This window comes from Pseudophryne corroboree, chromosome 12 (assembly GCF_028390025.1).
Source record: "Pseudophryne corroboree isolate aPseCor3 chromosome 12, aPseCor3.hap2, whole genome shotgun sequence".
Taxonomy (NCBI): Eukaryota; Metazoa; Chordata; class Amphibia; order Anura; family Myobatrachidae; genus Pseudophryne; species Pseudophryne corroboree.
Genome location: NC_086455.1, coordinates 8,118,351 through 8,142,473, shown reverse-complemented (window position 1 = coordinate 8,142,473; position 24,123 = coordinate 8,118,351). Strand labels below are relative to the sequence as shown.

Here is a 24,123-nt window from a genome sequence, read left to right as displayed (position 1 = left end):
GACTTGAGGTAGAAAGGTGGATTTCCCGGCCGTAGCCGTGGCCACCAAATCCGATAGACCGACCCCAAATAACTCCTCTACGCATCGCCTGTCCACTGTCGTGTCCATAAAGCTCTTCTGGCCGAAATGGACATAGCACTTACCCGTGATGCCAGTGTGCAGATATCTCTCTGTGCATCACGCATATAAAGAAATGCATCCTTTATTTGTTCTAACGACAGTAAAATATTGTCCCTGTCCAGGGTATCAATATTTTCGATCAGGGACTCTGACCAAACTACCCCAGCACTGCACATCCAGGCAGTCGCAATAGCTGGTCGTAGTATAACACCTGCATGTGTGTATATACCTTTTTGGATATTTTCCATCCTCCTATCTGATGGATCTTTAAGTGCGGCCGTCTCAGGAGAGGGTAACGCCACTTGTTTTGATGAGCGTGTTAGCGCTTTGTCCACCCTAGGAGGTGTTTCCCAGCGCTCCCTAACCTCTGGCGGGAAAGGGTATAAAGCCAATAACTTCTTTGAAATTAGCAGTTTTTTATCGGGGCACCCCACGCTTCATCACACACGTCATTTAATTCTTCTGATTCGGTAAAAACTACTGGTAGTTTTTTCACACCCCACATAATACCCTGTTTAGTGGTACCTGTAGTATCAGCTAAATGTAACATCTCCTTTATTGCCAAAATCATATAACGTGTGGCCCTACTGGAAAATACGGTTGATTCGTCACCTTCACCACCGGAATCAGTGCCTGTGTCTGGGTCTGTGTCGACCGACTGAGGCAAGGGGCGTTTTACAGCCCCTGACGGTGTTTGAGGCGCCTGGACAGGCACTAATTGAGTGTCCGGCCGCCTCATGTCGGCAAACGACTGCTTAAGCGAGTTGACGCTATCCCGTAATTCCACAAATAAAGGCATCCATTCTGGTGTCGACCCCCTAGAAGGTGACATCCTCATATTTGGCAATTGCTCCGCCTCCACACCAATAACGTCCTCATACATGTCGACACACACGTACCGACACACAGCAGACACACAGGGAATGCTCTATACGAAGACAGGACCCACTAGCCCTTTGGGGAGACAGAGGGAGAGTCTGCCAGCACACACCAAAAAGCGCTATATATGACAGGGATAGCCTTATGATTAAGTGCTCCCTTATAGCTGCTTTTATATTAATATATTGCCATTTATTTTGCCCCCCCTCTCTGTTATACCCTGTTTCTGTAGTGCAGTGCAGGGGAGAGACCTGGGAGCCTTCCTGACCAGCGGAGCTGTGACAGAAAATGGCGCCGTGTGCTGAGGAGATAGGCCCCGCCCCTTTTCCGGCGGGCTCGTCTCCCGCTATTTAGTACATTTAGGCAGGGGTAAATATCTCCATATAGCCTCTGGGGCTATATGTGAGGTATTTTTAGCCTTTTTAAAGGTTTTCATTTGCCTCCCAGGGCGCCCCCCCCCCCAGCGCCCTGCACCCTCAGTGACTGCCGTGTGAAGTGTGCTGAGAGGAAAATGGCGCACAGCTGCAATGCTGTGCGCTACCTTAAGAAGACTGCAGGAGTCTTCAGCCGCCGATTCTGGACCTCTTCTTGCTTCAGCATCTGTGAGGGGGCCGGCGGCGTGGCTCCGGTGACCATCCAGGCTGTACCTGTGATCGTCCCTCTGGAGCTTCATGTCCAGTAGCCAAGAAGCCAATCCATCCTGCACGCAGGTGAGTTCACTTCTTCTCCCCTCTGTCCCTCGTTGCAGTGATCCTGTTGCCAGCAGGAATCACTGTAAAATAAAAAACCTAAGCTAAACTCTCTAAGCAGCTCTTTATGAGAGCCACCTAGAATTGCACCCTTCTCGGCCGGGCACAAAAATCTAACTGGAGTCTGGAGGAGGGTCATAGGGGGAGGAGCCAGTACACACCACCTGACCTGTAAAAGCTTTACTTTTGTGCCCTGTCTCCTGCGGAGCCGCTATTCCCCATGGTCCTTTCAGGAACCCCAGCATCCACTTAGGACGATAGAGAAATAAAGTGATATCTCTACACTGTGAGCTAGATGGTAATATGTTTGGCATTCACTATTATGTCGTTCCATTTGAGCACAAAGGAACGCTTGGTAAAATGTGTTTATGCTTTATTATGCTTTGCTTGGAAACAATTATAAACATCAATAGATTGTAAGCTCCTACTGCCAAGGTCTCATAACTTGCTAACAGAATACAGTTATCCCCTAATACGACGCTGACTGTGCCCCAATCACACGTCAAGGGCGTGCCTGGTGCTAAGACTGTGGTTACCTGTGGCTCTCAGTGTATGGTACAAAATAGCCCCCAGCGGCCAATCAGACATCAGCTTTCATACATCTAACTTGCACTGTACGGATCCATGCTGACATCTAACTGGCTGCAATGAGTCGCTGCTAATGCACTGTTTGGGAAGACGCATTTGGAAGACCCCCAATACATCTCACAGCCACATAAAGAGTAGTGGATACATGAACTGCCCCCCAGCATAGGCTTGTATCCTGGTAATCATGTTTTTCACCTCTTGTGTCACCTCCAGGTCCTCCCCTCGATGTGACAGCAAATTCTCCAACTCATCGGTGCTGCGGATAATGGGGGTCCGACGCGGGTCTCTCCTGTACCCCATACTCTCCTCTATCTCCTCAGGGTCCAGGCCTTTCAGGCTGAGGCTGCAACAAAAACACACACAGGCGGACATTATTTATTGCCAGCTATTTATAGAGCGCACACATATTCCGCAGCGCATTCCAGAGGAGATTTGGCCATTCACATCAGTCTCTGCCCCTGCGGAACTTACGCTCCATATTCCCGACCACATGTACACAGGCTAGGGTAAATTTTGGTGGGAGCCAATTAACCTACCGGTATATTTTTGGAATGTGGGAGGAGAGTGCGGCGAGAACATACAAACTTCACATAGATATCGCTTTGGTGGGAATTGAACTCAAGATCTCAGCGCTGCCCATTAATGCCTAACTGCTAGGTGATTGCACCGGTAATGATGCCTTTTAGTGGATCAGACAGGTTAGGTGTTCCGTATATATAGTGAACTACAGTAAGATCAATGGACCCCATTCCGATTTGGAAGGAACTGTACAGCTGCATTGAAGCACAACTGGTCTTGCACCTGCGCAGAACAATAAACATCGGCTTTGTACATAAACTTATCGGGTTTGCATACAAATGTAAATCAGGCTCATAGCCTAGAACGTAACAGAAGCTGCTTTGCATCAGAGACTCGGCTGCTTCCTGAGCAGCTCACTAACCACCAGCTTCCTCCCCCCCAGCATCAACCCCTGGTCTCACTACTGCCCTGTTCCTGCACCCCGGGATCACGTACCCCTCCAAGGACTGTGCGCGGGTGTCTGTAGCCGACACAAAGGTGCCCCAGCGGGTGAGACTACAGCCCTCGTCCATTTTGCTTCCTGTTGTAGCTCCGTCTGCAGTGGTGGCAGCCGTGTGACGGAAGATACCACGGGTGTATATGTGCTGAGAACGTCTGCAGGTCACATCCTCCAGCTTATGTGGGTGTCCGGTCTCTAGTAAGGTTACCACATCTGCCTGTACACGGCTCTGACGTCAGACTACTGCTCTTATATAGTCGCTCCTGAGTGACCTCTAATAACTATATAATGTACAGTAGGGAGCGCACTGTCCCATGTATAATAGACAAGAGACGTTAGGCTATTATCAGCCCCACCAGAGATGTGTATATGGTGGTACCCTTATACAGTAACAGTTCATAGATCATAAGTACTACATATAGGGAGGGGGGGGCGGCATAGCCTCCCTTCATGAAGAACTGGCGGGTTTCCGGCGAGTTCCAAGTCGCAGTAATAGAACGCAGCTAAAGGCAAAGGGCCTAATTCAGCATGGATCGTTATTGTGAGAACTTGCCATTGTCTGCGAGTAGAAAGGCGCAGCCCTGACAGGAAGAAAAACGCCCCATGCAAAATTGCAAATGCAGTACAGATCGCTGTCCACTCACAGATGCATACGCAAATCCCGAACATCGAAGAATTTTTGCCATCTGAGCAAATGTGAGTAGGTCTGAGGCTGCCAGTAACCTGAGACGGGCTGGAAGTGGTCTGAGCTGACGTCAGAGACCCTCCCTGAACACGCCTGGGACACGCCTGCGTCTTTTCTGACACATACAGAAAATGGCAGGTTTCCGTCCAGAAACGCCGGCTTCCTGTCAGTCACACAGCGGCTACATTGAGATTACGACCTGTACGCATTTTCTGACGCAATTACCCCTCGCGCAGACGTTCGATAATCACTCAGTTTGCAAATTCTCTAATTAGCGAGCCGTGCTGAATTAGGCCCAAAATCCCCAGAAATCTGCAGAGTTTTGAAGTTTTAAAAGCAAGCAGTGCCTTCGCCCGGGGCACTGCGGCCTGGGGGCGCTGCCACAGTCACCCTGCAGGCACCACCGCCTACCCGCACCCCGGCTGCAGCAGACGCCGTGGGCTGTGTGGGCGTCCGCTGCAGCCGGCTCCAGGGACAGACACTAGAGGTCAGTATTGACCTCTAGTGTCTGTGCGGTGCTGCTATGGGAGAGACGTCATGACGTCTCTCCCATAGAGAGGAGCCGGCGCCCGGAGACAGCAGCAGCAGCAGTTGGGAAGCAGGAGCGGGGCAGTGGTATTGTTTTTTTTATTTGTGTGTGTGTGTTTGTAAGCGGCGACAGGGGGCACAACTACTGGGAGCAAAGAAAGAGGGGGCACAACTACTGGGAGCAAAGAAAGAGGGGGCACAACTACTGGGAGCAAAGAAAGAGGGGGCACAACTACTGGGAGCAAAGAAAGAGGGGGCACAACTACTGGGGGCAAAGAAAGAGGGGGCACAACTACTGGGAGCAAAGAAAGAGGGGGCACAACTACTGGGAGCAAAGAAAGAGGGGGCACAACTACTGGGAGCAAAGAAAGAGGGGGCACAACTACTGGGGGCAAAGAAAGAGGGGGCACAACTACTGGGAGCAAAGAAAGAGGGGGCACAACTACTGGGAGCAAAGAAAGAGGGGGCACAACTACTGGGGGCAAAGAAAGAGGGGGCACAACTACTGGGAGCAAAGAAAGAGGGGGCACAACTACTGGGAGCAAAGAAAGAGGGGGCACAACTACTGGGAGCAAAGAAAGAGGGGGCACAACTACTGGGAGCAAAGAAAGAGGGGGCACAACTACTGGGAGCAAAGTGGGGGCACAACTACTGGGAGCAAAGAGGGGGCACAACTGCTGGGAGCAAAGAAAGAGGGGGCACAACTACTGGGAGCAAAGAAAGAGGGGGCACAACTACTGGGAGCAAAGAAAGAGGGGGCACAACTACTGGGGGCAAAGAAAGAGGGGGCACAACTACTGGGGGCAAAGAAAGAGGGGGCACAACTACTGGGGGCAAAGAAAGAGGGGGCACAACTACTGCAACTACTGGGAGCAAAGAAAGAGGGGGCACAACTACTGGGAGCAAAGAAAGAGGGGGCACAACTACTGGGAGCAAAGAAAGAGGGGGCACAACTACTGGGAGCAAAGAAAGAGGGGGCACAACTACTGGGGGCAAAGAAAGAGGGGGCACAACTACTGGGAGCAAAGAAAGAGGGGGCACAACTACTGGGAGCAAAGAAAGAGGGGGCACAACTACTGGGAGCAAAGAAAGAGGGGGCACAACTACTGGGAGCAAAGAAAGAGGGGGCACAACTACTGGGAGCAAAGAAAGAGGGGGCACAACTACTGGGAGCAAAGTGGGGTCACAACTACTGGGAGCAAAGAGGGGGCACAACTGCTGGGAGCAAAGAAAGAGGGGGCACAACTACTGGGAGCAAAGAAAGAGGGGGCACAACTACTGGGAGCAAAGAAAGAGGGGGCACAACTACTGGGGGCAAAGAAAGAGGGGGCACAACTACTGGGGGCAAAGAAAGAGGGGGCACAACTACTGGGGCAAAGAAAGAGGGGGCACAACTACTGCAACTACTGGGAGCAAAGAAAGAGGGGGCACAACTACTGGGAGCAAAGAAAGAGGGGGCACAACTACTGGGGGCAAAGAAAGAGGGGGCACAACTACTGGGAGCAAAGAAAGAGGGGGCACAACTACTGGGGGCAAAGAAAGAGGGGGCACAACTACTGGGAGCAAAGAAAGAGGGGGCACAACTACTGGGAGCAAAGAAAGAGGGGGCACAACTACTGGGGGCAAAGAAAGAGGGGGCACAACTACTGGGAGCAAAGAAAGAGGGGGCACAACTACTGGGGGCAAAGAAAGAGGGGGCACAACTACTGGGGGCAAAGAAAGAGGGGGCACAACTACTGGGGGCAAAGAAAGAGGGGGCACAACTACTGGGGGCAAAGAAAGAGGGGGCACAACTACTGGGAGCAAAGAAAGAGGGGGCATAACTACTGGGGGCAAAGAAAGAGGGGGCACAACTACTGGGGGCAAAGAAAGAGGGGGCACAACTACTGGGAGCAAAGAAAGAGGGGGCACAACTACTGGGAGCAAAGAAAGAGGGGGCACAACTACTGGGAGCAAAGAAAGAGGGGGGCACAACTACTGGGAGCAAAGAGGGGGCACAACTACTGGGAGCAAAGAGGGGGCACAACTGCTGGGAGCAAAGAAAGAGGGGGCACAACTACTGGGAGCAAAGAAAGAGGGGGCACAACTACTGGGGGCAAAGAAAGAGGGGGCACAACTACTGGGGGCAAAGAAAGAGGGGGCACAACTACTGGGGGCAAAGAAAGAGGGGGCACAACTACTGGGGGCAAAGAAAGAGGGGGCACAACTACTGGGGGCAAAGAAAGAGGGGGCACAACTACTGGGGGCAAAGAAAGAGGGGGCACAACTACTGGGAGCAAAGAAAGAGGGGGCACAACTACTGGGAGCAAAGAAAGAGGGGGCACAACTACTGGGGCAAAGAAAGAGGGGGCACAACTACTGGGAGCAAAGAAAGAGGGGGCACAACTACTGGGAGCAAAGAAAGGGGGGCACAACTACTGGGAGCAAAGAAAGAGGGGGCACAACTACTGGGGGCAAAGAAAGAGGGGGCACAACTACTGGGAGCAAAGAAAGAGGGGGCACAACTACTGGGAGCAAAGAAAGAGGGGGCACAACTACTGGGGGCAAAGAAAGAGGGGGCACAACTACTGGGAGCAAAGAAAGAGGGGGCACAACTACTGGGAGCAAAGAAAGAGGGGGCACAACTACTGGGAGCAAAGAAAGAGGGGGCACAACTACTGGGAGCAAAGAAAGAGGGGGCACAACTACTGGGAGCAAAGAGGGGGCACAACTACTGGGAGCAAAGAGGGGGCACAACTGCTGGGAGCAAAGAAAGAGGGGGCACAACTACTGGGAGCAAAGAAAGAGGGGGCACAACTACTGGGAGCAAAGAAAGAGGGGGCACAACTACTGGGGGCAAAGAAAGAGGGGGCACAACTACTGGGGGCAAAGAAAGAGGGGGCACAACTACTGCAACTACTGGGAGCAAAGAAAGAGGGGGCACAACTACTGGGAGCAAAGAAAGAGGGGGCACAACTACTGGGGGCAAAGAAAGAGGGGGCACAACTACTGGGAGCAAAGAAAGAGGGGGCACAACTACTGGGAGCAAAGAAAGAGGGGGCACAACTACTGGGGGCAAAGAAAGAGGGGGCACAACTACTGGGAGCAAAGAAAGAGGGGGCACAACTACTGGGAGCAAAGAAAGAGGGGGCACAACTACTGGGAGCAAAGAAAGAGGGGGCACAACTACTGGGAGCAAAGAAAGAGGGGGGCACAACTACTGGGAGCAAAGAAAGAGGGGGCACAACTACTGGGAGCAAATAAAGAGGGGGCACAACTACTGGGAGCAAAGAAAGAGGGGGCACAACTACTGGGAGCAAAGAAAGAGGGGGCACAACTACTGGGAGCAAAGAAAGAGGGGGCACAACTACTGGGAGCAAAGAGGGGGCACAACTACTGGGAGCAAATAAAGAGGGGGCACAACTGCTGGGAGCAAAGAAAGAGGGGGCACAACTACTGGGGGCAAAGAAAGAGGGGGCACAACTACTGGGGGCAAAGAAAGAGGGGGCACAACTACTGGGAGCAAAGAAAGAGGGGGCACAACTACTGGGAGCAAAGAAAGAGGGGGCATAACTACTGGGGGCAAAGAAAGAGGGGGCACAACTACTGGGGGCAAAGAAAGAGGGGGCACAACTACTGGGAGCAAAGAGGGGGCACAACTACTGGGAGCAAAGAAAGAGGGGGCACAACTGCTGGGAGCAAAGAAAGAAGGGGCACAACTACTGGGGGCAAAGAAAGAGGGGGCACAACTACTGGGGGCAAAGAAAGAGGGGGCACAACTACTGGGGGCAAAGAAAGAGGGGGCACAACTACTGGGAGCAAAGAAAGAGGGGGCATAACTACTGGGGGCAAAGAAAGAGGGGGCACAACTACTGGGGGCAAAGAGAGGGGGCACAACTACTGGGAGCAAAGAAAGAGGGGGCACAACTACTGGGAGCAAAGAAAGAGGGGGCACAACTACTGGGGGCAAAGAAAGAGGGGGCACAACTACTGGGGGCAAAGAAAGAGGGGGCACAACTACTGCAACTACTGGGAGCAAAGAAAGAGGGGGCACAACTACTGGGAGCAAAGAAAGAGGGGGCACAACTACTGGGGGCAAAGAAAGAGGGGGCACAACTACTGGGAGCAAAGAAAGAGGGGGCACAACTACTGGGAGCAAAGAAAGAGGGGGCACAACTACTGGGGGCAAAGAAAGAGGGGGCACAACTACTGGGAGCAAAGAAAGAGGGGGCACAACTACTGGGAGCAAAGAAAGAGGGGGCACAACTACTGGGAGCAAAGAAAGAGGGGGCACAACTACTGGGAGCAAAGAAAGAGGGGGGCACAACTACTGGGAGCAAAGAAAGAGGGGGCACAACTACTGGGAGCAAATAAAGAGGGGGCACAACTACTGGGAGCAAAGAAAGAGGGGGCACAACTACTGGGAGCAAAGAAAGAGGGGGCACAACTACTGGGAGCAAAGAAAGAGGGGGCACAACTACTGGGAGCAAAGAGGGGGCACAACTACTGGGAGCAAATAAAGAGGGGGCACAACTGCTGGGAGCAAAGAAAGAGGGGGCACAACTACTGGGGGCAAAGAAAGAGGGGGCACAACTACTGGGGGCAAAGAAAGAGGGGGCACAACTACTGGGAGCAAAGAAAGAGGGGGCACAACTACTGGGAGCAAAGAAAGAGGGGGCATAACTACTGGGGGCAAAGAAAGAGGGGGCACAACTACTGGGGGCAAAGAAAGAGGGGGCACAACTACTGGGAGCAAAGAGGGGGCACAACTACTGGGAGCAAAGAAAGAGGGGGCACAACTGCTGGGAGCAAAGAAAGAAGGGGCACAACTACTGGGGGCAAAGAAAGAGGGGGCACAACTACTGGGGGCAAAGAAAGAGGGGGCACAACTACTGGGGGCATAGAAAGAGGGGGCACAACTACTGGGGGCAAAGAAAGATGGGGCACAACTGCTGGGAGCAAAGAAAGAGGGGGCACAACTACTGGGGGCAAAGAAAGAGGGGGCACAACTACTGGGGCAAAGAAACGGGGCACAACTACTGGGGGCAAAGAAAGAGGGGGCACAACTACTGGGAGCAAAGAAACGGGGCACAACTACTGGGGGCAAAGAAACGAGGCACGACAGGGAGCAAAGAAAGAGGGGGCACAACTACTGGGGGCACAGCTACTGGGGGCATATCTACAGGGTGCATAACTGTGGCCACGCCCCTCCCCTATGAAGCCATGCCCCTATTTTTTTGCACACTAACTGTTTTGCTGCGGGGGGCAGTGGAAACTTTCGCACTGAGCGCCACAAGGAGTAGAACCGGCCCTGATCCTAACCCTCCCCCCTAAGGCCTAACTCTACCCCTCCCGGATCCTAACCCTCCCCCTAGTGCCTAACCTCCCCTTCCACAGCCTAACCCTCCTCCTGTAACCTAACACCGTCCCTCCCCCTAGTGCCTAACCTCCCCTTCCACAGCCTAACCCTCCTCCTGTAACCTAACACCGTCCCTCCCCCTAGTGCCTAACCTCCCCTTCCACAGCCTAACCCTCCTCCTGTAACCTAACACCATCCCTCCTCCTAGTGCCTAACCGTCCCTTCCACAGCCTAACCCTCCTCCTGTAACCTAACACATCCCTCCTCCTAGTGCCTAACCTCCCCTTCCACAGCCTAACCCTCCTCCTGTAACCTAACACCATCCCTCCCCCTAGTGCCTAACCTTCCCTTCCACAGCCTAACCCTCCTCCTGTAACCTAACACCATCCCTCCCCCTAGTGCCTAACCTCCCCTTCCACAGCCTAACCCTCCTCCTGTAACCTAACACCATCCCTCCCCCTAGTGCCTAACCTTCCCTTCCACAGCCTAACCCTCCTCCTGTAACCTAACACCATCCCTCCCCCTAGTGCCTAACCTCCCCTTCCACAGCCTAACCCTCCTCCTGTAACCTAACACCATCCCTCCCCCTAGTGCCTAACCTCCCCTTCCACAGCCTAACCCTCCTCCTGTAACCTAACACCATCCCTCCCCCTAGTGCCTAACCTCCCCTTCCACAGCCTAACCCTCCTCCTGTAACCTAACACCATCCCTCCTCCTAGTGCCTCCTAGTGCCTAACCTCCCCTTCCACAGCCTAACCCTCCTCCTGTAACCTAACACATCCCTCCTCCTAGTGCCTAACCTCCCCTTCCACAGCCTAACCCTCCTCCTGTAACCTAACACCATCCCTCCCCCTAGTGCCTAACCCCCCCTTCCACAGCCTAACCCTCCTCCTGCAGCCTAACACCATCCCTCCCCCTAGTGCCTAACCCCCCCTTCCACAGCCTAACCCTCCTCCTGCAGCCTAACACCATCCCTCCCCCTAGTGTCTAACCTTCCCTTCCACAGCCTAACCCTCCTCCTGTAACCTAACACCATCCCTCCCCCTAGTGCCTAACCTCCCCTTCCACAGCCTAACCCTCCTCCTATAACCTAACACCATCCCCCCCTTGTGCCTAACCTCCCCTTCCACAGCCTAACCCTCCTCCTGTAACCTAACACCATCCCTCCCCCTAGTGTCTAACCTTCCCTTCCACAGCCTAACCCTCCTCCTGTAACCTAACACCATCCCCCCCTAGTGCCTAACCTCCCCTTCCACAGCCTAACCCTCCTCCTGTAACCTAACACCATCCCTCCCCCTAGTGTCTAACCTTCCCTTCCACAGACTAACCCTCCTCCTGTAACCTAACACCATCCCTCCCCCTAGTGCCTTACCTCCCCTTCCACAGCCTAACCCTCCTCCTGTAGCCTAACACCATCCCTCCTCCTAGTGCCTAACCTCCCCTTCCACAGCCTAACCCTCCTCCTATAACCTAACACCATCCCTCCCCCTAGTGCCTAACCTTCCCTTCCACAGCCTAACCCTCCTCCTGTAACCTAACACCACCACTCCCCCTAGTGCCTAACCTCCCCTTCCACAGCCTAACCCTCCTCCTATAACCTAACACCATCCCTCCCCCTAGTGCCTAACCTTCCCTTCCACAGCCTAACCCTCCTCCTGTAACCTAACACCATCCCTCCCCCTAGTGCCTAACCTCCCCTTCCACAGCACAACCCTCCTCCTGTAGCCTTACCCTCCCCCTATTGCCTAATCTCCCCTTCCACAGCCTAAGCCTCCTCCTGTAACCTAACACCATCCCTCCCCCTAGTGCCTAACCTTCCCTTCCACAGCCTAACCCTCCTCCTGTAGCCTTACCCTCACCCTAGTGCCTAACCTCCCCTTCCACAGCCTAACCCTCCTCCTGTAACCTAACACCATCCCTCCCCCTAGTGCCTAACCTCCCCTTCCACAGCCTAACCCTCCTCCTGTAACCTAACACCATCCCTCCCCCTAGTGCCTAACCTTCCCTTCCACAGCCTAACCCTCCTCCTGTAGCGTAACTCCATCCCTCCCCCTAGTGCCTAACCCCCCCTTCCACAGCTTTACCCTCCTCCTGTAACCTAACACCATCCCTCCCCCAGTGCCTAACCTTCCCTTCCACAGCCTAACCCTCCTCCTGTAACCTAACACCATCCCTCCCCCTAGTGCCTAACCTCCCCTTCCACAGCCTAACCCTCCTCCTGTAACCTAACACCATCTCTCCCCCTAGTGCCTAACCTTCCCTTCCACAGCCTAACCCTCCTCCTGTAACCTAACACCATCCCTCCCCCTAGTGTCTAACCCTCCTCCTGTAACCTAACACCATCCCTCCCCCTAGTGTCTAACCTCCCCTTCCACAGCCTAACCCTCCTCCTGTAACCTAACACCATCCCTCCCCCTAGTGCCTAACCCTCCTCCTGTAACCTAACACCATCCCTCCCCCTAGTGCCTAACCTTCCCTTCCACAGCCTAACCCTCCTCCTGTAACCTAACACCACCCCTCCCCCTAGTGCCTAACCTCCCCTTCCACAGCCTAACCCTCCTCCTATAACCTAACACCATCCCTCCCCCTAGTGCCTAACCTTCCCTTCCACAGCCTAACCCTCCTCCTGTAACCTAACACCATCCCTCCCCCTAGTGCCTAACCTCCCCTTCCACAGCACAACCCTCCTCCTGTAGCCTTACCCTCCCCCTATTGCCTAACCTCCCCTTCCACAGCCTAAGCCTCCTCCTGTAACCTAACACCATCCCTCCCCCTAGTGCCTAACCTTCCCTTCCACAGCCTAACCCTCCTCCTGTAGCCTTACCCTCACCCTAGTGCCTAACCTCCCCTTCCACAGCCTAACCCTCCTCCTGTAACCTAACACCATCCCTCCCCCTAGTGCCTAACCTTCCCTTCCACAGCCTAACCCTCCTCCTGTAACCTAACACCATCCCTCCCCCTAGTGCCTAACCTTCCCTTCCACAGCCTAACCCTCCTTCTGTAGCGCTAACTCCATCCCTCCCCCTAGTGCCTAACCCCCCCTTCCACAGCTTTACCCTCCTCCTGTAACCTAACACCATCCCTCCCCCTAGTGTCTAACCCTCCTCCTGTAACCTAACACCATCCCTCCCCTAGTGCCTAACCTTCCCTTCCACAGCCTAACCCTCCTCCTGTAACCTAACACCATCCCTCCCCCTAGTGTCTAACCCTCCTCCTGTAACCTAACACCATCCCTCCTCCTAGTGCCTAACCTTCCCTTCCACAGCCTAACCCTCCTCCTGTAACCTAACACCATCCCTCCCCCTAGTGCCTAACCTCCCCTTCCACAGCCTAACCCTCCTCCTGTAACCTAACACCATCTCTCCCCCTAGTGCCTAACCTTCCCTTCCACAGCCTAACCCTCCTCCTGTAACCTAACACCATCCCTCCTCCTAGTGCCTAACCTCCCCTTCCACAGCCTAACCCTCCTCCTGTAACCTAACACCATCTCTCCCCCTAGTGCCTAACCTCCCCTTCCACAGCCTAACCCTCCTCCTGTAACCTAACACCATCCCTCCCCCTAGTGCCTAACCTTCCCTTCCACAGCCTAACCCTCCTCCTGTAACCTAACACCATCCCTCCTCCTAGTGCCTAACCTCCCCTTCCACAGCCTAACCCTCCTCCTGTAGCCCAACCCTCCCCCTAGTGCCTAACCTTCCCTTCCACAGCCTAACCCTCCTCCTGTAACCTAACACCATCCCTCCTCCTAGTGCCTAACCTCCCCTTCCACAGCCTAACCCTTCTCCTGTAACCTAACACCATCCCTCCTCCTAGTGCCTAACCTCCCCTTCCACAGCCTAACCCTCCTCCTGTAACCTAACACCATCCCCCCCTAGTGCCTAACCTCCCCTTCCACAGCCTAACCCTCCTCCTGTAACCTAACACCATCCCTCCCCCTAGTGTCTAACCTTCCCTTCCACAGACTAACCCTCCTCCTGTAGCGTAACACCATCCCTCCCCCTAGTGCCTAACCTTCCCTTCCACAGCCTAACCCTCCTCCTGTAACCTAACACCATCCCTCCCCTAGTGCCTAACCTTCCCTTCCACAGCCTAACCCTCCTCCTGTAACCTAACACCATCCCTCCCCCTAGTGCCTAACCCTCCTCCTGTAACCTAACACCATCCCTCCCCCTAGTGCCTAAACCCCCTTCCACAGCTTTACCCTCCTCCTGTAACCTAACACCATCCCCCCCTAGTGCCTAACCTTCCCTTCCACAGCCTAACCCTCCTCCTGTAACCTAACACCATCCCTCCCCCTAGTGCCTAACCTCCCCTTCCACAGCCTAACCCTCCTCCTGTAGCCTAACACCATCCCTCCCCCTAGTGCCTAACCTTCCCTTCCACAGCCTAACCCTCCTCCTGTAACCTAACACCATCCCTCCCCCTAGTGCCTAACCTTTCCTTCCACAGCCTAACCCTCCTCCTGTAACCTAACACCATCCCTCCCCCTAGTGCCTAACCTCCCCTTCCACAGCCTAACCCTCCTCCTGTAACCTAACACCATCCCTCCCCCTAGTGCCTAACCTTCCCTTCCACAGCCTAACCCTCCTCCTGTAACGTAACACCATCCCTCCCCCTAGTGCCTAACCTTCCCTTCCACAGCCTAACCCTCCTCCTGTAACCTAACACCATCCCTCCCCCTAGTGCCTAACCTTCCCTTCCACAGCCTAACCCTCCTCCTGTAGCCTTACCCTCCCCTAGTGCCTAACCTCCCCTTCCACAGCCTAACCCTTCTCCTGTAACCTAACACCATCCCTCCTCCTAGTGCCTAACCTCCCCTTCCACAGCCTAACCCTCCTCCTGTAGCCTAACACCATCCCTCCCCCTAGTGCCTAACCCCCCCTTCCACAGCCTAACCCTCCTCCTGTAACCTAACACCATCCCTCCCCCTAGTGCCTAACCTTCCCTTCCACAGCCTAACCCTCCTCCTGTAACCTAACACCATCCCTCCCCCTAGTGCCTAACCTTCCCTATCACAGCCTAACCCTCCTCCTGTAGCCTAACACCATCCCTCCCCCTAGTGCCTAACCCCCCCTTCCACAGCTTTACCCTCCTCCTGTAACCTAACACCATCCCCCCCTAGTGCCTAACCTTCCCTTCCACAGCCTAACCCTCCTCCTGTAACCTAACACCATCCCTCCTCCTAGTGCCTAACCTTCCCTTCCACAGCCTAACCCTCCTCCTGTAACCTAACACCATCCCTCCCCCTAGTGCCTAACCTTCCCTTCCACAGCCTAACCCTCCTCCTGTAGCCTAACACCATCCCTCCTCCTAGTGCCTAACCTTCCCTTCCACAGCCTAACCCTCCTCCTGTAACCTAACACCATCCCTCCCCCTAGTGCCTAACCTTCCCTTCCACAGCCTAACTCTCCTCCTGTAGCCTTACCCTACCCCTAGTGCCTAACCGTACCCCTCCACTTGCATAGCCTAACCTTAACCCTTTGCTAATGTACCAAACCTTACACCTCCTGCAGCCTAACCCAAATGCTAGTGCCAAACCCTACCCTTCATGAAGCCTAAATCTAACCCTAGTACTAGGGTGGCCAATCCCGGGATCAGCGTATCCCTGGATTTAGGCCAATAATCGGCCATAATTCAATCCCGGTATTGGAACCTCCAAACCCGGGGATTGAGGGATCAGGAGGCCCTTGGTGTGTTTTTTTTTACTACCGGGCAGCGTTGCGCATCCCCAGGACACTCAATGCTGCCCGGCTCCCTCCTCCCGGCTACCCCTGCACAGCGTGACGTGTAGTCAGAGGTCACGCTACACAGTCAGCTGCTCGTCAACCGCCCCCGCAGTATGGCGAGTTAAAATGTTCCGAGTGGGGGGGACGAGGTGGACACAAAGCAAAAAAGCCAATCCTGGGTATCCTGGGATTGACCATTTTTCAATCCCAATACCCGGGATTGAAAAAATGTCCTGGGATCCCTACCTAGTTTCTAACCCTAGTGCCTTACCCTCCCCCTAGCACCTAACCCTACCCTTCCTGAAGCCTAAACCTAACCATAACCCTAGTGCCTTACCCTCCCCCTAGCACCTAACCCTACCCTTCCTGAAGCCTAAACCTAACCCTGGTACCTAACCATAACCCTAGTGCCTTACCCTCCCCCTAGCACCTAACCCTACCCTTCCTGAAGCCTAAACCTAACCCTGGTACCTAACCATAACCCTAGTGCCTTACTCTCCCCCTAGCACCTAACCCTACCCTTCCTGAAGCCTAAACCTAACCCTGGTACCTAACCATAACCCTAGTGCCAAACCTTAACCCTCCGGCAGCCTAAACCTAACCCTGGTACCTAACCCTGGGGGTCATTCAGCTCTGATCGCTGCTGCGCGTTTTTTCGCACAGCGGGCGATCAGATCATAACAGCGCATGCGTATGCACCGTGACTGCGCAGAGACTGCACACACTGGATTTTAGCAGCTCAGTGTACACATGGGATCGCACACTTGCACGTTGAATATACACTCCCCCTGCAGGCGGCGACTATATGCTCGCAGGACAGCAAAATTAGCAGCCCAGCGATCAGATCTGAATCACCCCCCCTGTCCCTCTCCCTCCCGCAGCCTTACCTTAGCACCTAACCCTCCCCCTCCTGCAGCCCTTACCCTAGCACCTAATCCTCCCCCTCCTGCAGCCTAACCCTAGTGCCTAACCCTCCCCCTCCTGCAGCCTCTACCCTAGCACCTAATCCTCCCCCTCCTGCAGCCTAACCTTAGCACCTAACCCTCCCCCTCCTGCATCTTAACCCTAGCACCTAATCCTCCCCCTCCTGCAGCCTAACCCTAGCACCTAACCCTCCCCCTCCTGCAGCCTCTACCCTAGCACCTAATCCTCCCCCTCCTGCAGCCTAACCCTAGCACCTAATCCTCCCCCTCCTGCAGCCTAACCCTAGCACCTAGCCCTACCCCTCCTGCAGCCTAACCCTAGCACCTAACCCTCCCCCTCCTGCAGCCTCTACCCTACACCTAATCCTCCCCCTCCTGCAGCCTAACCCTAGTGCCTAACCCTATCCCTCCCACAGCCTAACCCTAGCACCTAACCCTCCCCCTCCTGCAGCCTAACCCTAGCACCTAGCACCTAGCCCTACCCCTCCTGCAGCCTAACCCTAGCACCTAATCCTCCTCCTCCTGCAGCCTAACCCTAGCACCTAACCCTCCCTCTCCTGCAGCCTCTACCCTAGCACCTAATCCTCCCCCTCCTGCAGCCTAACCCTAGTGCCTAACCCTATCCCTCCCACAGCCTAACCCTAGCACCTAACCCTCCCCCTCCTGCAGCCTAACCCTAGCACCTAACCCTCCCTCTCCTGCAGCCTAACCCTAGTGCCTAATCATCCCCATCCTGCAGCCTAAGCCTAGCACCTAACCCTCCCCCTCCTGCAGCCTAACCCTAGCACCTAACCCTCCCCCTCCTGCAGCCTAACCCTAGCATCTAACCCTCCCCCTCCTGCAGCCTAACCCTAGCACCTAATCATCCCCCTCCTGCAGCCTAAGCCTAGCACCTAACCCTCCCCCTCCTGCAGCCTAACCCTAGCACCTAACCCTCCCCCCCCTGCAGCCTAACCCTAGCACCTAACCCTCCCCCTCCTGCAGCCTAACCCTAGCACCTAACCCTCCCCCTCCTGCAGCCTAACCCTAGCACCTAACCCTCCCCCTCCTGCAGCCTAACCCTAGCACCTAACCCTCCCCCTCCTGCAGCCTAACCCTAGCACCTAACCCTCCCCCTCCTGCAGTCTAACCCTAGCACCTAGCCCTACCCCTCCTGCAGCCTAACCCTAGCACCTAATCATCCCCCTCCTGCAGCCTAACCCTAGCACCTAACCCTCCCCCTCCTGCAGCCTAACCCTAGCACCTAATCCTCTCCCTCCTGCAGCCTAACCCTAGCACCCAATCCTCTCCCTCCTGCAGCCTAACCCTAGCACCTAATCCTCTCCCTCCTGCAGCCTAACCCTAGCACCTAATCATCCCCCTCCTGCATCCTAACCCTAGCACCTAATCCTCCCCCTCCTGCAGCCTAACCCTGGCACCAAATCCTCCCCCTCCTGCAGTCTAACCCTAGCACCTAATCATCCCCCTCCTGCAGCCTAACCCTAGCACCTAACCTTCCCCCTCCTGCAGCCTAACCCTAGCACCTAACCCTCCCCCTCCTGCAGCCTAACCCTAACACCTAACCCTCCCCCTCCTGCAGCCTAACCCTAGCACCTAATCATCCCCCTCCTGCAGCCTAACTCTAGCACCTAACCCTCCCCCTCCTGCAGTCTAACCCTAGCACCTAACCCTCCCCCTCCTGCAGCCTAACCCTGGCAACTAATCCTCCCCCTCCTGCAGTCTAACCCTAGCACCTAATCCTCCCCCTCCTGCAGCCTAACCCTAGCACCTAATCATCCCCCTCCTGCATCCTAACCCTAGCACCTAACCCTCCCCCTCCTGCAGCCTAACCCTGGCACCTAATCCTCCCCCTCCTGCAGTCTAACCCTAAAACCTAATCCTCCCCCTCCTGCAGCCTAACCCTAGCACCTAATCATCCCCCTCCTGCAGCCTAACCCTAGCACCTAACCTTCCCCCTCCTGCAGCCTAACCCTAGCACCTAACCCTCCCCCTCCTGCAGCCTAACCCTAACACCTAACCCTCCCCCTCCTGCAGCCTAACCCTAGCACCTAATCATCCCCCTCCTGCAGCCTAACTCTAGCACCTAACCCTCCCCCTCCTGCAGTCTAACCCTAGCACCTAACCCTCCCCCTCCTGCAGCATAACCCTGGCAACTAATCCTCCCCCTCCTGCAGTCTAACCCTAGCACCTAATCCTCCCCCTCCTGCAGCCTAACCCTAGTGCCAAACTCTATCCCTCCCACAGCCTAACCCTAGCACCTAATCCTCCCCCTCCTGCAGCCTAACCCTAGCACCTAACCCTACCCCTCCTGCAGCCTAACCCTAGCACCTAACCCTCCCCCTCCTGCAGCCTAAACCTAACCCTAGTGCCTAACCCTATCCCTCCCACAGCCTAACCCTAGCACCTAATCCTCCCCCTCCTGCAGTCTAACCCTAGCACCTAACCCTCCCCCTCCCCCAGCCTAACCCTAGCACCTAACCCTCCCCCTCCCCCAGCCTAACCCTAGCACCTAACCCTCCCCCTCCTGCAGCCTGACCCTAGCACCTAACCCTCCCCCTCCTGCAGCCTAACCCTAGCACCTAATCCTCCCCCTCCTGCAGCCTAACCCTCCCCCTCCTGCAGCCTAAACCTAACCCTAGTATCTAACCCTATCGCCCCGCAGCCTAACCCTAGCGCCTAACCCTACCCCTCCTGCAGCCTGACCCTAGCACCTAACCCTATCCCTCCCGTAGCCTAACCCTAACCCTCCGCTGCCGGCCTGTGCAGAATGTCGACATTCAACATGTCCGATGTCGACACTGAGCACGTTGACATTCTGCACTTGCCGACATGTTCAATGTCAACATTTTAACTATGCCGCCATCATCACTGACCACATTATAACTACATTCCCTCCTATCTATCATGTATAATTATCTAAGGTTATAGCATGGACAATATTCAATATTTCCCTTTTCCCAGAATGAAGTCTTTATTAGCCATTATGAAGTGTCATTATTTTGTTCCGCAGTTGGCGCAGGTATTCAGGTTTATAACAAGAGTCATCCTGGAACTTTGTGTTCCAGTTATTGTGTATATAAATGTTTTGTGTTGTGTAGTGATTTATTGCCTTGCGTGCCTACACTTTGTGTTAATGTGTCACTGCAGCTGTTTGCACAGCGTGGCGTGTTGCGATTAGCTACCCCATGGAATACGCACACGGACAGCCCGGGAACTGTGTACTCTGTGAATAAGTGATAGGATTGTGAGCTGAAAGGCGTGTGAACTGCTAGGCAAGGAACACAATACAGGGCAGGATGGGGGAGGGGTACTTAGCACAATAGGTTACATTTCACTGCTTGGACGGTGTGTCGCGCGATCAGCGCTCGTCGCCCCTCTGCTTAGGCTGTCGCTGGACAAAATCAGAATGAAGCTAAAATAGTACTATTAAAAAAGGCTCAGTGATCCCTAAGACGACTGCAAGGGGCATTCACACGGCCACTAGGGGCAGCGCAGGGTGAATGCCTGAGAGAACAGAAAACTGCCTTCCATTTATGCTCCGTCAAGCCTTCACCCTGAGCTGCCCCTACAGTTGGCGTAGTGGTTAGCATTACTGTCTCACAGCACTGAGGTCAAGAGTTCAATTGCCAGTTCATGGCACTATCTGTGCAGAGTTTATATGTTCTCTTGCACCGTTTTCCCCACGGTGACCCAGTTTCCTCTCGCACTCCAAAGACATACTGGTAGGTTAATTGGCTTCTGACAAAAATTCACCCTAGGGTGTACTGAAATATCGGTTTGGGCTGCATTCTGTTCTGTAGGCTCATTAGCCTGTGCGTAAGTGTTCACTTTGCCAGCGTCACTGTCATAGACTGCGGAGTACATGGTGCTGTGGTGCCACCTGCTGGTTGTTTGGAGACACTGCGCTGTTGTGAAACTACAAAAAAGTAGGATGGGGGTAGTAAAAAAAAACAAAAAACACACTGTGTGGGCCACCTACAAGCTGCACAGGTTTGTGATAAAGCATATAACCCCCTCATCAGTTGTCTTTATGTGCAAGTCAATGTGATGAAAGATGATATTGATTGGTTGCTATGGGTTACAACACAGGTGCGCCATGTTACCGAACAGGCCTACGCCGTGGGATGTGTCTTTGTGCGGATTCTTACCTCAGCTGGTCATAGTTGGACTCTTCCTCTTGGAGTCTCTTGCCCGGCTCCCAGCTGTGTCTGCGGAAAGAGTCCCGGACGTGGACGGAGGAGCGCAGGTTGCAGTACCTCCTCAGCGGGACCCCCAGAAACCTGTCCTGCTCCTCGTCCTGCAGGTCCACGTCGCTAGGAGTGTGCGGCTCCACAGCCGACATGCAGCGCTGCTTGTGGCCCCGCATCATGAAGGGCCCGCTGTCACCCCCCGGCGTGAAGACTTCTCCGTTATTCATTCCCGCCCCCTTCGCTGCACACGCCAGGCACTGCGGGGAACACAGATTTAGCATATGGTGATTTAACAGGGAAACATTTCCACAAACATACTACCGTGGATTCAATAAACAGGCCACGTCTACGTGTGTCACATATACCGGAGCGTTTTACCTCACAAAGCATAGCTGCCAACATCGCCCACTGGAAATTAGCCGTACCCCTGCCGGAAGCAAACCACATCCGCACAACACCCATTAGGGTGAGACTAGACCGCCTTCATAGCCATCCCAGGGAGATTCTAAAGCGGGTGTGCTTACAATTAGGCCCCACAGAAAGCAAATGACACTTTCCTTAAACCTGCAAGGGGTGCTGAATGTAATGACTGACTGACTGACTGACTGACTGACTGACTGACTGACTGAGCGAATACTGTATCCAGACAGTTTTGGAGACCCACAAACAACGTGACTCTCGGCTTTTCCCTAAATTATCCCAGATTTACCCTCCAGAAATCTTTTCCACGTATTACTTTATATCCCAGAATTCAGGCAGACTTAAAAATTCTGAGGAAACTGAAGACGCGGAGTAAAAATAGGCCATTAGGGCTAACGTCATCCGGCAGCTCCCCCCCTCCCCCTTATTTTTTTGCTCCACAAATACAGTGGACGCAGACTGGTGGCCGTATGGTGGGTACATACCTCCTAAAAGAGCGTCGGATCAGAAGATGCATTCTGTGAGAGGCCGGGGTTATGGGGTACACCGGGGAACCACGTCCAGTCTATGCCACGGCCGCATCTGTCCTGCTCCCAAGTCTACTGCAAACAAGGAAACAAGACAATAAGTCACTGGGCATTTACTCATTCCATCAACCATCGATAGTTTATGGTCGATGGCGAGAGCGTTTTTCCCCCGCAACCAATGACGCCACTGATGCTACAACATTAACGGTTGCATCCTGATGTCAATTAAAAATCGCAAGCGCCGGTCCGATGGATGAGCTCTGCGCATACGCAGCGCTCAGCCATCGATGTATAAGTCACCTAAGTCACCTACTGATGGGTGTTAAACCATCGGCCATCAATAGCACAGCTAATGAAATAAATGAAATAACAAAACATTATTTAACGTTCAAGCTGGTAAAAAAACATTGGTTACCGATATGTACGGCGCTGCGAAACACTTGTGGCGCCTCATAAATAAAATGTAATAATAATATTTACGGTCGTATGCGTTTCCTCCTGCTCATTGGCGCGGAGATCCTTCCAAGTGCCAAGCGCCTGTCATGCAAATGAGAGGGAGGAGGCCGGTGTGGCGTCACCTTATGAGCTTGCAGTGACAATACCGTGTCACCGGCCATAGTGTGAGGAGAGTGACACTTTGGGTCATTGTGCAGAATGCCAGCTCGGGCCTGGGAGGTAGAGAACGGTCACTCTCAGTGAGTCGGGGGTCTCACAGGTCACTCTCAGAGAGTCAGGGGTCTCACAGGTTTGGACCTGGGAGGAGGGGAACGGTCACTCTCAGTGAGTCAGAGGTCTCACAGGTTTGGGCCTGGGAGGCAGGGAACGGTCGCTCTCAGTGAGTCGGGAGTCTCACAGGTTTGGGCCTGGGAGGTAGGGAACGGTCACTCTCAGTGAGTCGGGGGTCTCACAGGTTTGGGCCTGGGAGGTAGGGAACGGTCACTCTCAGCGAGTCAGGGGTCTCACAGGTTCGGGCCTGGGAGATGGGGAACGGTCACTCTCAGCGAGTCGGGGGTCTCACAGGTCACTCTCAGAGAGTCAGGGGTCTCACAGCTTTGGACCTGGGAGGAAGGGAACGGTCACTCTCAGTGAGTCAGGGGTCTCACAGGTTTGGGCCTGGGAGGTAGGGAACGGTCACTCTCAGCGAGTCAGGGGTCTCACAGGTTCGGGCCTGGGAGATGGGGAACGGTCACTCTCAGCGAGTCGGGGGTCTCACAGGTTTGGGCCTGGGAGGTAGGGAACGGTCACTCTCAGCGAGTCAGGGGTCTCACAGGTTTGGGCCTGGGAGGTAGGGAACGGTCACTCTCAGCGAGTCAGGGGTCTCACAGGTTCGGGCCTGGGAGATGGGGAACGGTCACTCTCAGCGAGTCGGGGGTCTCACAGGTTTGGGCCTGGGAGGTAGGGAACGGTCACTCTCAGTGGGTCTCACAGGTTTGGGCCTGGGAGGTAGGGAACGGTCACTCTCAGTGGGTCTCACAGGTTTGGGCCTGGGAGGCAGGGAACGGTCACTCTCAGTGAGTCAGGGGTCTCACAGGGTTACAGCTGTGATGTGTGTGTTGTGGTTTCCATGGGGTCCTGCTCCAGTGAGCCATAATTGGAGTTTGCAGGAGGGGGGTAGGGAGCAGGGGGGGGGGGGTCTGTTTAATTACTGCTGTCTCACAGACAGGTCCCCCTCCCCTAGTGAGTGACGCGGATTGCCAGTGACTTGTCTCTGTATGTAACCCAAGCTGGGCGGTGACCTGATCAGTGGCACAAAGGCGCGACCACCGAAGCGTGGCACACAGCCCATTAATGCAGAGCCAGGCTGACTCATGGAGGCAGGACCCCTGCTAATTACCCCGCAGGACCTCTGTATGAGAGGAACATGCCCACAGAAAGCTCAGCCTCCCAGGTGAGCCAAAGGGAAAACTACAATACATCAAATATATATATATATATATATATATATATATACATACACACACACACATATACATACATATATATATATATACACATACATATACATACATACATACATACATACACACACACAGTACATATACGCACATACATATCTCTTAGGGCAGGTGGTCTCCATTCTTGGCGAAACGCGCCTGATCAGATCGCTGTGTACGCTGAGCTCTGCGTTGCACGAAGTTCCGCCAGCCGCCCTCACTATATACCCAGTTCGCATTATGCCACACAGAGCCCCCAGTTCACATAATGCCACAGTGCCCCCCACGCTGGTGGTGTAGCTGCGTGTGCGGGCCTTTGACGCCCTGTTGTTGATCTGTCACCCCCTCACATTGCAGAAGTCACCTATTCCTGGCCGCTGTGGTAAATCCAGTGACTGCTATCGCAATGTTTATTCAATTAGGTTGAAAATGAAATTGTCCCACTAGATGTTTCAGAGCGACTCGGAATTCCTCCTGTATGTACATACTGACTGGCCA

The 24,123-nt window shown here is 54.2% G+C and overlaps 1 protein-coding gene across 4 annotated transcripts in view; it reads right to left on the bottom strand.

Annotated features, from left to right (window-relative positions):
* The window catches only part of ARHGEF2 (Rho/Rac guanine nucleotide exchange factor 2), a 210,371-nt gene that overhangs the window by 125,370 nt on the left and 60,878 nt on the right, over positions 1-24,123 (bottom strand). For 2 of the 4 annotated variants that reach the window (XM_063946869.1, XM_063946872.1), the window contains exons 2-4: positions 21,650-21,766; positions 20,703-21,001; positions 2,532-2,679 (exon numbers count right to left, since the gene is read on the bottom strand). In XM_063946869.1, coding sequence (XP_063802939.1) covers positions 2,532-2,679; positions 20,703-20,971 — 417 coding nt within the window. In that variant the 5' untranslated portion in view covers positions 20,972-21,001; positions 21,650-21,766. The remainder of the gene's footprint in view (positions 1-2,531; positions 2,680-20,702; positions 21,002-21,649; positions 21,767-24,123) is intronic. The other 2 variants (XM_063946870.1, XM_063946871.1) reach the window with 1 other exon arrangement.